General features: G+C 35.7%; 1 protein-coding gene across 1 annotated transcript; it reads left to right on the top strand.

Annotated features, from left to right (window-relative positions):
* Positions 1 to 5,528: 5,528 nt before the first annotated feature.
* LOC149168590 (uncharacterized) lies at positions 5,529 to 6,560 on the top strand. The gene has a single exon (XM_089424930.1). The coding sequence runs from the start codon at positions 5,529 to 5,531 to the stop codon at positions 6,558 to 6,560; it is 1,032 nt and encodes a 343-aa protein (XP_089281056.1).
* Positions 6,561 to 15,001: the final 8,441 nt, after the last annotated feature.

Here is a 15,001-nt window from a genome sequence, read left to right on the forward strand (position 1 = left end):
ACATCCACTTCTGCTCCCAATAAAGGAGGAGGATACGACGCATCTCCACAGAATCAAAATGAGGCAATCCCATCCCAAAAGACCGGGTCGGCACATGGATACACAACCACCTTGCATTTTTACTTATATAATAAATATTTTATTTTATTAATGCCTCCACTAATACACTCTTAATGGCGCCCCACTCACAACCACAAATCCCGAGGACAAACCCTCAACAAAGCGATTCCCATTTTTGTTTTAAGTTAGTTGAGCCGTGGAAAAATAATTTATTCATCAGTCAAATTATTTCTCTATTTTTGTTTTAAGTTAGTTGAAAGTCTCAATTTTGAATAAAAGAAGAATTTATTTATTAGTAAAATAATATTATCATTAAAATTATACTTTTAAATATATCAATAGTTGAATTTCCCAAATATAACTCTCATTTTCCATCTCTAACCCATAAAATTTGAATTATAACCTAATAAACACTAATCATTTGTAGTAACATTTGCATCGTTACTCCCCGGATACGGGTGATTGAAATGGTCTTAAACTTGATAGGACTGGGGTGGGGCGAGGCGGCTCGACACCTGCCCACCCAGTACAAGGTGTTAAATACTGGCGATAGGAGTTACGCCTGGCATGCGCGCGAGCAGGTGTATACCATCTCCCCATCAGGTGATTTGGGCTCATTCTCTCTGCCCACTGCAACAGATCCTCCCTCCGCACGCTGCTACTTGCAAGAGATGACGGCGTTAATCAATGAAGAAGTTATGAAGGTGGTTGTTCGTGACAGGTTGGGCAAGTTTAAGGAGGGGCAATGCCCTGCGCTCAAGCTCATTCCTTGTGAATTGTTTGTTTGGGATCATCCCATTGCCTCTATTCGAATTCCGGTTCTCTTGGAAGTTTTTGAGCCTTCGACAAGGAAGCTCTGGCTGGCCCTTCAAGGGCAGCTCCTCTAGCACATTTCTTTCCATGGGAGGGCTCTGGGTCTGAGTCTGAAGATTCTCGGGTTGGTTTGTTATTTTGTTTTCCCTGTCCTGGGCACCGGCTCTCATGGAATGAGTCTGAGTAATCCTTTTACTATCTGCGTCCCTCTGTTCCTCAATTCCGCCTTCCGTCTGGTCTTCAATTTGGGAGGGAGGGAGATTGGTCTAGGCAATCCATCTGGTATTCTAAGGCATTCTCTCGGGTCCTCGCGTATTAGTTGTTCTGAGCTCCAAGCGCACTGCAACCTTCCCATTACCCCCTCTTCAATGGCTCGTCTACGTCAGAGAATGGGGTGCCACAGAGGGCAACCCCGGCGCGCTCCAACTAGTTCTTCCTCGGACTCGCCCGCCCCCACCAGTGAACTCTTCACTGGTCGTTATCCGGGAACCCGAAGTGGGCGAGGGAGACGGCAGACTTCCAGCCATTATCGCGGGCCTCCATCCTCGACAGGCTCAGCCATTTTCACATTCAATAGCTCTCTGCATCGGCCTCGGATAACTACCCACATTTCTGTGTTCTTCTATGAAACTACTCAGCTGGAAGGTTCTAATTCCCATCCGGAGGGCTCGGGAGCGGTTGTTGGTCCCTCCTCTGCGATTCACTTTGGCATTGGAGTGGCGCCGCTGCAGGCTCAGGAAGCCCCAGGATGCAGCACGCAGGATGTTGAGATGGTGCCAGCAGATCCCGGACCCTCCAATCAGGTAGCTGCTCCTATTGATGATGTGCCAGAGTTCGGTTGGTGCCAAATCGTGGAGGAAACGCCTGCTGACTAGTTTGTTCTCGCTGACGTGGGTTTGTCTTTTGGTTTTTGTAATGGTTTATTTCGGGCATGTCGACTATAGTTCTGGTGTAGAAAGGCAAAGGTCTGCCTATGTTTTTGTTGTTTGGGTTCATGTGGTTCTCCAGATAAGCTTCATCCTAATCCCCTGCGTGGGTTCTGTTACTGGTTTCACATCTGCTTTCTTGGGAATTTTGGCTCTTTTCAGAGCTTTGTGCTGACTATAGTCCCTATGTAAATATTTTTCCTCTTTTTTAATAGATTTAGCCTTACTCAGAAAAAAAAAAAAAAAAAAAAAAAAAAAAAAAAAACCACATTCACATCGTTACTTCGAATTTTAGACTCCTTTAAACCATTGTTTCTTATGCTTCATAAAGAACCATGATGAGGGAGCGAGAGGGTGCACCGTCATGGCGGCCAACCAGCGTCCCAGCACTGATTTCCAACCAATGGTCGGCATGTTTAGGGCTCTAGGTTCCTCGTTGAGGTGGCCATGTCTCCTCTAGTCTGCTCTACATGTCGCATGGAGGTCTTAATATTTCAGTAGCCCTCTAAATCCTATAGTGTCAGCGTTTCTTCCATTAATCTTTATTTTACAGGTTCCAGTGGCTTATTGCATGCGTTTCCACTTGTCTACTCCTGGAGCCTTTCTGCAAGTGACTCCATCTGTCTCTTCCCGAAGCCTTCATTCGCATGCAAGCCTGTACTGAACACGGTGGCAGTCATAACTATATCTACCTTTGTCTTCTTCCAGATTTGGTTTTGGTCTCCTCTTTCCTCTTCGCGCTTTTCCGCAAGGGGTCTGTTACATTTTCCCTCCTGTGCACAATATGATAGAGGAGGTTTCCTATCCTTTGATCAGATGTTTGGGGAGAGTTGAGGAGTTTCTCCTAGTTATATCTTGCATTTAGCTGGTTTTTCTCTCTCTATCTTTGTTTTTATTGGGTTGCAGCAATGATGATGCCGAACTGGTGCTACTTCATTGGCTAGGGCGGTGCACATCTCTTTGTGGTTGCAGTATCGAAGGTTAGTTAATCTATCCAATAATTTCTTATTAGATGTTTTTGAGATGATTTTACTTTCTGATATGGTGTAAGTAAGGATATTCAGTATGGGATGGAATTTCTATGTATAAATTCCTTTATGTTATGACTATATCTACATCCTTATGGTTTATGAACTTATCATCCTGAATTACAGTTTTTCTGTTTTTCCGTTTACATCCCTGGATGTTAGGTTGGTCAATCTCTACATGTCGGTCTCTTACATATGTAGTTCTTTCTTCTGGACTATATTTTATAGTTGGATTTGGGCTCCTATCTTGAACTTCAAAAATTACATAGTTCTGTCTAAGCCTTGTTTTGAGTTCAGTGTCAAAATAGGGCCATGGTGGTGTAAGTGTCGACATTGTTACTGATGTTGCATCATATTTCCAGACTCGTCATAGTTTCCCTGTGGCGGTTCTTTGTCTCTTTCACTTTTCCTGGGTCATATCCCTCTTGGGATCGGTTCTTCGAATTTTGAATTTTCTGGAGATTTTTCTTACCTAACGACGTATAGGTAGAGTAATTCATATCATCAATGATTGTCGTCATTTGGCTTTCCCGAAGCTCTCTTTCTAACGATGAGTCTCTTCCATTTATGATGGATGTCAGTCCCGGATCCATCCTTTTAGTTTTTCCTCATTTTGGTCAAGGCATATCACGTGTTTATGACATTCTCTGTCCTTTTCTGTAAGCCGCCATTCCTGATATATCCTCTTGGGATTTCTATAATATCTTTCGGGATATTGGGTACTCTGCTCCCATTGGATTTTTCTGGGCTGTATTTATTGACCCTCGTCTGTCTCTTCAGACCTTTTTAACTTCTCTCTCCTATCCTTGGTATTCTAGTTGTTTCCCGCATTTGATATGGACGCATTTTCTGACGCTTCTTTTGCATCGGCCATGGTACGGGCAACTATGGACGCTGAGCAAAAAGGTGGTACGTCATCATCGAAAGTTCCTTGGAAATCTACATTGTCCGACCATCTTTTTCCTCACACATACTTTCCCAATCCTGACTATCAGAATGTTGATTTTTGCTATCAGTCACGTAATGGGAATCAGTGTCTTACCAAAACTTTCGCCCTTCCTTCTGCTGTGCATTTGGATAGTTCCTTTTTATCGGACAGGATTGTAAGTCTACAGAAGAGAGCATTGGTTGGTCATTGGCACTTTCCACCTATGGAGGATGGTCAGTTCCAGATTTGGATTGGGAATAAATGGAACGCTTTACTGGGCTATATCCCCACTATGGCTAGATTAATGAACAACTGGTATAGCTTCCATTTTTTAAAAGAACGTGATCTCGAGAAGATATTCTCTATTCCCTAGGTTCGAGATAAAAGCTTTCTTGCATTACATAAATGGTACATAGGTTTTAACCCATTAAGATCCACACCTCAAAACAACTATATTTGGGTTAAGATTCTAGGCCTTCCCATAGAATTATGGTCCAAAGAAACCCTTGCTATGATCGGGAACGCCATTGGTAAATTTATCTATGTAGATCCAAAGTGCCTTGGAGCTAAAGATAAATGTATGGCTTGGATATTAATTGATACTGAATGTGGGGGGGCTTTCCCGATCATATCGAATTATTCTAGGATAGTCTTGCTATTCATCAACGCCTTGACTACTGGGGGGGTTCCTTTCAGATGTGTTATTTGCCACAAAACTGGACATCTAAAGGTTTCTTGTCCACGTCGTCAGGTTGGCAGGAAAAAAGGTAAGGATCATATCAGATTATCCTCTAGGTCCAAAACTGTTTTAAATAATTTTGAACCCACTGGTGACTTGGAGACTGACAAAATCCCCAATGTGGATTATATTCATCCTCCGACTTCTCGAGATACATCTCTACAAAAATCATCATGTAGTCCTATCAGAAAGTCTAAGTCTTTGGAAAACATCAGGCAGGATCTCAATTTCCCTGTGGAGATCAATTATTCCTCTCCTCATAATACATTACTTATTAACACATTATATGTCTCTCCATCAGATAGGAGGTCTCTTTTCTTGGCGGTTCCCTCTCCTCCTAAGCCAGAACCTGATTGTGCCATTCCTCCTCCTCCCACTGTGCCTCATCCTCCATCGGTTTTAACTCCGGCTCCCATTATCACTTATATATCATCTTCTCCATAGTCACCCGATCATTGCTCTGGTGTGCCTTATAGGAAGGTCTCTCCTATCCCTTTACCATCCTCCTCCGCTATTCCTTCTTCGATGACTGTCAACAAAGGCAAGGCACCGAAATTATCCTACACCCCACATAATTCCCCTGGCTCCTCCCCGAATAATTCATTTGATGAGGATCTAGATTTCCTGTTGAAACGAGATACACTTAACCTTCGGCCCTTGTCAATATCTAAACCACAAAATCCTTCTTCTCCTCACATTAGCCCAAATTTGGCTGCTAATATCACTGTCAAGAGGACTCAGAACGGGGGCAACAGACACTTCAGGGGTAGAAAGAGTAGAATGGATATGCATATTCAAGAACTTTCTTTGGTTGATGTCCCCATTGTTGACCTTGTTGGTAACGGGTCGCTTAGAGCAAGTATACCTAGCGAATGTTCAAAATGACGAGCATAATTTCTATGAATATAAGGGGCCTTGGTGCAGGTCCGAAATATTTAGCACTTAAGGATCTTTTCATATCTTCAAACTCTAAGATTGTTCTTATTCAAGAAACCATGCATGGTGGTTAGGATACAACTTCATATTTTAGACGTATGTTTCCCTCCTGGCATATAGTTGCTATAGATTCATCTGGTCTCTCTGGTGGGTTGGTTGTTTTATGGGATCCACTTTGGATCACAGCATTGGCCTTCAATTACTTTGCAGGTATTCTTCTCCTGGCAAAAATCAGAGGATATAATGGTCCTTTTCATATCCTCAATATATATGCTCCGTATGAAGACCGGTTCCCTTTTTGGGACCAATTCATATCTTCTGAGTTATTTGACATAGACCCTTTGACCATTGGGGGAGACTTCAATTGTACACTAAGCATAGATGAGGTTTGGGGGAACGACAGGAAGATGGATCATGTGGGTTCCCGGCTTAGAGATGCCATTCTAACTCATAACTTTGTGGATATTCTTCCTTCCAAAAATGGGCCTACATGGGACAATGGGAGATCGAATGAGGCATTCCTTGCTAAGAGATTGGATCGTTTTATCATACATGAAAGTTTGATTGAACGTCTGGGATTTCCTTATGTTTCAAACATTCCTAGTTTCATATCTGATCATCGCCCTATATCAATTAAATGGAATATGGTGGGTCATAGACGGGGTTATCCATTTAAATTTAATAGGGTCTGGCTGGAGGATGAGCAATTTAATTTGATTGTTAAAAATTATTGGTCATCTCACTCGTTTGTTGATTCTTCCAGGAAGACACAATCATTTATTGACCGTTTGAAGGGCCTAAGATCCTGTGTCAAACATTGGCAAAGGAATAGGGTGATTTCCAACAGAAAAGAACTCAAGAAGATTATCGAAGAATTGGGAGTTTTATCTGATCAACTTATTTCATTTAATTTTTCAGCTGATTTGAGGGCTAAGATTAGGGCCCTTGAGAGAAAAAAGCAACACCTGTTGGCTATTGAGGAGGCTACTTGGCGGCTCAAGAGCAGAGCCATTTGGCTCGCAGAAGGGGATAGGAATACTAAATTTTTTCATAGATATGCGAACAAGAGGAGAGATATTAATTCCATATGGGAGATTCAAGATGAGAAGGGTGCCTTAGTTTACTCTTAAGAAGACATATCTAGAGAGGTTGTTAAATATTTTCAACAGGCTTATAGCAGTAATGGGGGATGTGAATTTCCAGATATATTATGGGGCACTGACCCATATCCCACTATGTTTAACATGGAGTAGAATGATCTTCTCTCTTCCTCGGTCACTAAGGAGGAACTCTTGGTCATTATGAAATCTTTTCAAAAAGATAAGAGCCCGGTTCCTGACGGTTGGACCATTGATTTTTTCATCCATTTCTTTGATATTATGAAATCTGATCTATTTAATATGATGGAGGAATCCAGGACAAAGGGCTCTATTCCTCATTCAATTACATCTACATATATTGCCTTAATTCCTAAAAAGAAGCTATCACTCTCTTTCAGGGATTATAGGCCCATCTCTCTCTGTAATACCATATACAAGATAATTTCTAAAATCATTGCAGTTAGGATGAGGAATATGCTCTCTGTGTACATTTCTCCTGACCAACATGGCTTTCTGAAGGATAGGAACATTATTGAGGCTGTTGCCATTACTCAGGAAGGTCTGCACTCTATGCACATGAGGAAAGTGGAGGCTGCCTTTTTAAAAATTGATCTCAAGAAAGCTTACGATTGCATAGATTGGGGCTTCCTCAAATGCCTTCTCATCAAAATAGGCATTAATATTAATTGTTTGAATTGGATCATGGATTGTGTAATTGATGTCAATTATGCTGTTTTGGTGAATGGTATCCCTACATCCTTTTTTCAAGCAGCCAAGGGTCTACGACAAGGATGTTCATTGTCCCCCCTCCTTTTTATTTTAGTAATGGATTCGCTCAATCTTCAAATTAGGAGGGCCATTAGTGATAAGGTTTATAAGCCGATGGTAATTTGCAGAAACTTCTCTTTCTCACATAATCTATTCGTAGATGATATCTTATTGGCGGCCATGTTATGCAGAGTTACTTGGGACTGTCTGCACTCTATCATGATGAAATTTCATAAAGCTACAGGTCTTTGCATTAATGAGGATAAGTCATCTTTTTACATGAAGGATATAAACTCTAAGATGGCTATGTATCTCTACAATCTTTTTCATATTCAGGTATCTCCCCTACATGAGGGTTTGAAATACCTTGGTTATCATCTCAAGCCTGTCAGTTACTCCCCAGTAGATTGGACTTGGATTCATGAAAGATTCATCAAGCATATTGCGGGCTAGGAATTCAAATGCCTCTCTCTAGCAGGTAGATATATATTATCACAATCGGTCCTGGTTCAGTTATTAGTTTATTGGGCACATCTTTTTTATATCCCTGCTAAGATCATCCAGAAATTGAATCGGAGTATGGCTAATTTCATTTGGGGTGCTAACAGGGATCATAGAAAACTTCATTTGTCTAAGATTGTAAACCTTACTCGGCCAAAAGCCCTTGGGGGTGGGGTATTATGAATATAAGCTTATTTAATTCTGCTCTTCTTTGCAAATCTCTATGGAAAGCAATTTTCGGGTCCAACACTTGGAGACATTATCAAGGCCAAGTATTTGCATAACATAGATATTCTTTTTTGGTATAGACTGGGTTCTTTTGGTCCCCTTAAAGGCTCTGCCATCTGGCGTAGTTTACATAAGATAGAAGGCTTTTTTCTTAAGAATCTGGCATGGAATCTTCAATCAGGTAGGAAGATCTTAATTGGTGTAGATCCATTGGTGGGTGAGCCTCCAGATTTTTATTTTCCTCATCAGCTGCTTCTTCATCTTTAGAATAAGGGTATCTTTTATTGGGATCAGGTTATTGAAAAATGGGTGGGCTCTGTTCCCATTTGGAAATCGGCTGAATTGGTTGGTCTATATGGAACTCAGTCTTCTCAATGGAACAAGATAATATCTTATATGCAACATAGGGTATTCTTCAAAACGTTGAAGGAAGATCATCTTTTATGCAATGGTCCTAAAGGGAGATCAGTTGTTTGTGTTAAAGATGCATATCTCATGTTTAAGATGGAGTTCCCTATTCATCTAGATAATATTTTCCCTGTTGTTTTCTGGAAAGCACACTGCCCTACTAAAGTGATTATATTTTCATGGTTGGTCTTTAACAATAAGAATTTGATGTGGGACAATTTGCAAAAAAGAAATTGGCAAGGGCTAGCTATTTGTCCTTTATGCAAAGCTAATGAGGAATCAAACTATCATTTATTTTTGGCTTGTCCACTTGCTATTAAGGTATGGAAAACAATCGCTGATCTTTTTGGATTGAAAATGATAACATTCTTATCTATAAGAGAGGCATTTCACTGGTGGAGCAAAATGAGACAAGGCGGGAGGCCTATTCCCTTGATCACTATTTGGTACATTTGAAAATGCAGAAATAGGGCATTGTTTCAAGATAGGAAGGTGATTATTGCTCTTATTATAGATTCTATTATATCTCTACTTCCTTCATGTAAGGATCCACAGATTCTCCATCTTACAAAGGATCATATAGGCTGCTCTATGGACCTTTCCGTTCTTCCCCGTGCATACTTTGATGGGGCTGCCTCGAATGGATTTTGTGCTTGTGGAGTTTTCATTATTCCATGTGTGGATCAGTGTATCAAAATATTTTGGAATGGTGGCAAGGGATCGAACAATAAAGCGGAAGTTATGGCATTAGTTGGCCTCCTTTGTTTTTGTGACTTCCTTGGTATTCCTGGTCTGCATATATTTGGTGACTCCAAGCTGATCATTGATCATGTGAAATCTGTTCATCACATTTAGAATATCAATCTCTTGGGGTGGTTGGATAGAATTTCATCTATATGGCATGCTCACCATGATTACTCTATTCAACACATTGGAAGGTCTCACAACATGGAAGCAGATGCTCTGTCAAAAGCAGGTCTTTCCACTTCAAATCAATCCTGGCAAGTATTTATCATTGTTGGAGAAATTCAGCATAATATCCTAGAGTTTCGTCTCCCTGGTACATAGCATACACATTTCTTTTCACAATTCTGGTACGTTTTGAATGCACCTTTTTGTTCTATTAATATGAATCTCTATATTAGGTATGTAGATGATCCTGTAAATATATTTTCCTCATGTTTCCATCTTTTTACTATCATCTTCTCCGATTCTGATGTTTTTATATGCAGTAATCCTTAAATATTTTGTAATGTCTAGAGACTGTACTCGGTCATATATTGTCCTATTGGGAGCTTTTCATCCCATTGTCATGCTTCAGGGATATTATAAGTCTTATCTCAAGATTCTTCATGATATATGGATTTCCATATACTATCTGCTACATGATGTATGTTCACAACTTATATGAATATAATGCAGTTTTTTTTCTTACTGAAAAAAAAAGAACCAACACGTTGTCTCAATTTTTTTTTATTATCAAAGATTACCATTTTCGTACATGTTGTCTCAATGTTTTACAAAAAAGTTATCATTTTCGTACGTGTTGGTTTAATGTTTAAAACAAAGTATTATTATTGATGATGATGATGGTTACCGTCCATTGAGACCAAATTGGTCTATCGGACCTATAATTTTCTTTCGTAGTTTCTAATTGTCTGGCTCCTTGTCTTTCTTGGCGAGATTGGTGCTATAGCTTTCTTTTATTTCTCTACGGTCTTCCAACTTTCTTTATCTTGCATCTCCTTCATCTCTTCTGATTCTTGGGACATTGGTGTCTTAGCTTCGCGATCTATTGTGTTCATCCTTTTGAAGATAGTCGGAGAACAAGTTTGGTCTAGGAGATCTGCTTTGCTGTTAAATGGAGATTTATTTTGTGCGGTATTCAAACCCTCATAACTTGAGGGATTGTCGAGTTCACTCTTTTGTTTTTGGGTGGGGCTTTCCCCCAGCTTGTCTTGAAAGTTGTTTCTTTCTTTTCTGATTTCTTGTGATTCAGAGTTTTTTGGAGAGTATTCTTCTTTGATGACAGTGTAGTGTTCCTTTTGTGCTCCTTCCCACCATGTAGATCTGTGGTGATTTTTTCTAGCATAATTTTTCTGGGAGGCTTTTGGGCAATTTTTGGCTAGGTGGCCTGTCTCAAAGCAGGATCGACATCTGAAGAGGACACTTTCATAATCGAGTTTCTGGTTCCACACATAGTCTTTACTTGTTAGGTGTATTTCAGCTGGGAATCGACGCTGAAGTCCATTTCCACACAGATGCGTGCATAGGTGGTTCTGGCATATTCCTCTGTTTCTGGGCACCTGTAGTAAAATTTCCCAATTGAATTTCCAATGGCTTTTAGCGAAGAGAAATTCCAGAGATGCAAGGGTAGGTTTGGCAATCTCACCCAAACTGGTGCTGAGGTTATCATTGTTGTTGAGGGATCGAATGATGGGTTCCATGGCCTCATGAATAGGCCTAATTTTTCCCAAAACCAAGGGTCAGAATCTAGAATACATTGTCTGCTTTCAGGGTTTTCAAAATCTACTATAAAGAAACCCCTAGCACAGGGGTAGATATTAATTGCATTAGGAATTAGAGGCTTCCATATCTCTGAGATCCAACTGTGGAGAGCTATCAGCCGCGGCCAAAAACCATTGAATCGGCAGATTAGGGCACTTTTAGAGAACTTCAAAGCCTCATCGAGTGAGGCGTGGACCATCTGGACAGTGAGAGCTTGGGCTTCACTGACGATATGGGCAGGAGCTTGCCCCCAGAGGCGGACGACACTGAGCCAACAACTATTTTCGCGAAGCTAGGAGCCATTTGGAGAATGCTCGCTGAGTATAGAAAATATTATGGTGTAGTTTAAAGTAAAAATATTATTATTATTATTTTCTAATTTTAAAATTAGAATCAAGCCGAACATCAAATTAAGAGATTAAATATATATATATGAAATTTATAAAATAAAAATTATCAAATTAGTATACTTGAAATATAATAAATTAAAAGTTATATTTTTGATACTTCAAATTTAGTAAATAAAAATTTATAATTTTGATAGTTCAAAATTTGATAAACATTTATAATTTTGATTAGTTCAAAATTCGATTAATTTTATATGGATATTTAAATACGTGTTGTGAAATAAAAAATATGAATTTATTCATCGATGTACACTTTAAGAAGTAAGGTTGTGTAATAAATTAAAGTTATAGTTTTGATACTTGAAATTTAGTAAATAAAAAAATTATAATTTTGATTAGTTCAAAATTTGATTAATTTGCATGGGTATTTAAATACGTGTTGTGAAATAAAAAAATATGAATTTATTGATCAATGTAGACCTCAAGAAGCAAGGCTATGACATGGTGAAATCACAAGCTTACGCTCTTGATGTTCACGTTGGCCGACGAATCCTAAAATAAATGCAAAGTTCGCGATGACATAAAGACCTAAAAGATAGGGGAGCAAAGGAGAGGTGAGTAGTATTATTAATTAAAAGAGTGTAAATTATATATATTGTTCTTTTTGGTTTTAACTGAGTTTATATTAATTTTTATGGGGTACAGAAGAATTTAAATAATAAAAATATTCTAAATTATTTTAGGTTGGGAGAATTTTTTTTTCAAAGTTGTATGTTTTTTTTAATAAAAATAATTAAAAATATCAAAATTGCAATATTTGAATTTAGGGTTTTGTGATTTATATTATAAATATTGGGAGTATTTTGGTAAAAATTACATAAAATTTTTAAGTCTATATGTTTTGAACCATCTTGTGTGGTTCATTTTCAAGATAAATGAAGAATCAGATCATGGCATTAGATTAAATAGATGAAGAGAGATGCTTTCTAGTCATTAAAATATAGTAGTTAGTTAAAATATAAGTAAGTGTTGGATACCTGCCTTGTCTTCCTAAATTTTTATTTATTTTATTTTTATTTTTTGATCGGAATCGTATTCTTTATTTCATATTTATTTACTGTTCACATTTTTTTTTGACCATATTATTTTGTTTTTTGTTTTTTCTATAGCTCCTTCTTTTTTATTTAAATAATAAAATTGAGTTAATTCATTATTTTGATTTATAATTTTGATTTATTTATTTTATTTTTTCATTTCTTATTACTCTTTTTAGTTCTATGGTTTAGAATAATTAAGTTTGATCTTTTATTTTTATTTTATTTATTTTTTCATTTTCTGATTAGTGTTCTTTAGTTTTATTGTTTAGAATAATTAAGTTTGACCTTGTTATTACTAGACCTTAGTTTTGATTAAAATAATATTAATAATAAAATTAATTTTATTCTTTATTTATAACTAATTTCTATCTATTACTTTATTTAAATTAAAAATTTGTTTATTAACTAATGATATCTCTTTAGTCAAAACTAGATGTTATATTCTAATGGCTAAAAAGCAATGAATGTCTATTTTCATCTATTTAATCTAATATCATGATCTAGTTCTTCATCTTGTCCTGAAGTTTGAATTAAATCAACATAAACTTTTTATGTGATTTTTAAAAAAAAACTCTCAACATTCAAAAAATAAAATTTTAATTAAAAATAATAACTAAAAAATAATTAAAAAAAAAACAAACAAACAAAAAAATAAATTCTACATTTCATTTAAGGAATTTAAGATTATATAGTTTTAAATTTCAAACTTCTATGAATTTCTTCGCTAACATTTGTTCAATGAATATCATTGCTTTTCTCTTTAACCCGCTAAAAAGAGGCAAATTTGAAATCCCACTAAACCTTATTAATGAACTTAAAGAGGCTTAACGTCAAAATCTTCTTTAGAGAAAATGATGGTCATTTTATGAAAAGGGAAAAATATAAGTTCAGAGGAGGGTGAATCTACCTCATTTTCCCTTTGTTCAAGGTAAGACAAATTACAATGGCTTGGAAATATGTTGAGGAAGTTTGGGAGCAATCTCTATTTTGAGTTTCATGGTAATAAAGAAAATTATAATCTAGAAAGAAATGACATATTCTCTATTAATTACAAGTCTTAAGTTACATAGTATAAGTTTATATTTTTATATTTTAATTTTAATCATTAATAAATTAACATCATGTGTTTCCTCCTAAGAGGTCACATGTTCAAAACCAGAGGGGGTAGAGTATGTATGTTATCGTAGACTTAGCAGTCAAATCTGCGAGGAGGTGGGTCCCTTGTCCCACAAACAAGGGGGTCTCATACACCAATTTGGTGTCTGGCTTGGCTGTGACCTTAAAAATGGATTATTATTATTATTATTAAATAAATAAATTAAAGTAAATATTACAAACAATTTACTAATCTTAATTTTGATTATCAAAATTATCTTTCAAAAATTATAAAATTAAAGAACAAAATGAATATTGTCTTAATGCTCATGATCTACAAAGTAAACTAAAACCTATAATAACCTAAAAAGTATTTTTAAATAAATGAATTATACTTTTTCTAATATAAAAATAATTTGAAATCTTTGAATAAATGAATTATATTTTTTCTAATATAAAAATAATTTGAAATCTTTGAATAAATGAATTATAATTTTTCCAATATAAAAATAAATTAAATGAATATTATTTTTTACTATTTTAAAAGATAAATATTCTTCTCAATATTTCTATTTATTAAAAAAAATTCATTATAATATTGTAATTTTCATATTTAAAAAATTTTAAACAATAATTTTAACTTAATTTTTTCTAATAAAATTTAAAAAGATTCTCCATCTATTTATAAATAAAATATATATATGTACATTCTTGCAATTATTTATCATTTCCGGCCAGAGGAGATCACTTAAAACTAAAGAAGAGGTCACATTTGAGTGATGTTTTCTTAGCTTAAACTATTTGTAAAAATAATTGTTATTAATAATATAACATTTAATCTATTTTTTTAATTAATTAATTTAATTAAAAGTAAAAAAAATTATAATTGTTTTGAATTTTTTTTAATGAATATTACTAAAAATATGTTAAAATATTATGTGAAAGTTAAATCTTTTTCATCCACACAATAATTATTGGTAATTAAAATAAAATTTTAGAAACTTTTTTCTAAAATAGACACGCCTATCAATATAAATATAGAATATTTAAAAATAATTAATCTTCTATTTTAACTTAATTTAAAAAAATAATAAACAATATAATGATATATATAATAAAATATTAATAAGTCTATGGGTTCATTTGAATAGTTGAGTAATGTGAAATTAATATATAAAATCTCAAAAGGACTTCTATGATATAAAGGAGACTCACTCAATATCCCTCTTAAATTAAGTTGTCAAAACTATTAACAACTTATTTACTCTAAATACCATCCTTAAAAATAAAATTATAATTATTAAATAAAACTTTTAAAAGTAAATTATTATATTGAAATCCAATATAAAATACACCATATACACCTTTATAAATTATAATTTATTTATTTTATAATTAGAAAGAAATTAGTTGACTTATGGAGTTTATTTTTATTAGTTTATAATTGATTTGTAGTAACACTCTACTATTTTATTTAAGAAAATTGGATCTATATTTAGAGGAGGGTGAATTTGCCTCA

Source organism: Pinus tabuliformis, chromosome 4_2 (assembly GCF_031772625.1).
Source record: "Pinus tabuliformis cultivar Carrire ecotype Pingquan chromosome 4_2, CPIR1, whole genome shotgun sequence".
Classification (NCBI taxonomy): Eukaryota; Viridiplantae; Streptophyta; class Pinopsida; order Pinales; family Pinaceae; genus Pinus; species Pinus tabuliformis.

Coding starts and splice junctions, on each gene's coding strand:
- LOC149168590 (XM_089424930.1), top strand. CDS start 5,529: ATGTTTCCCTCCTGGCATATAGTTGCTATAGATTCATCTGGTCTCTCT.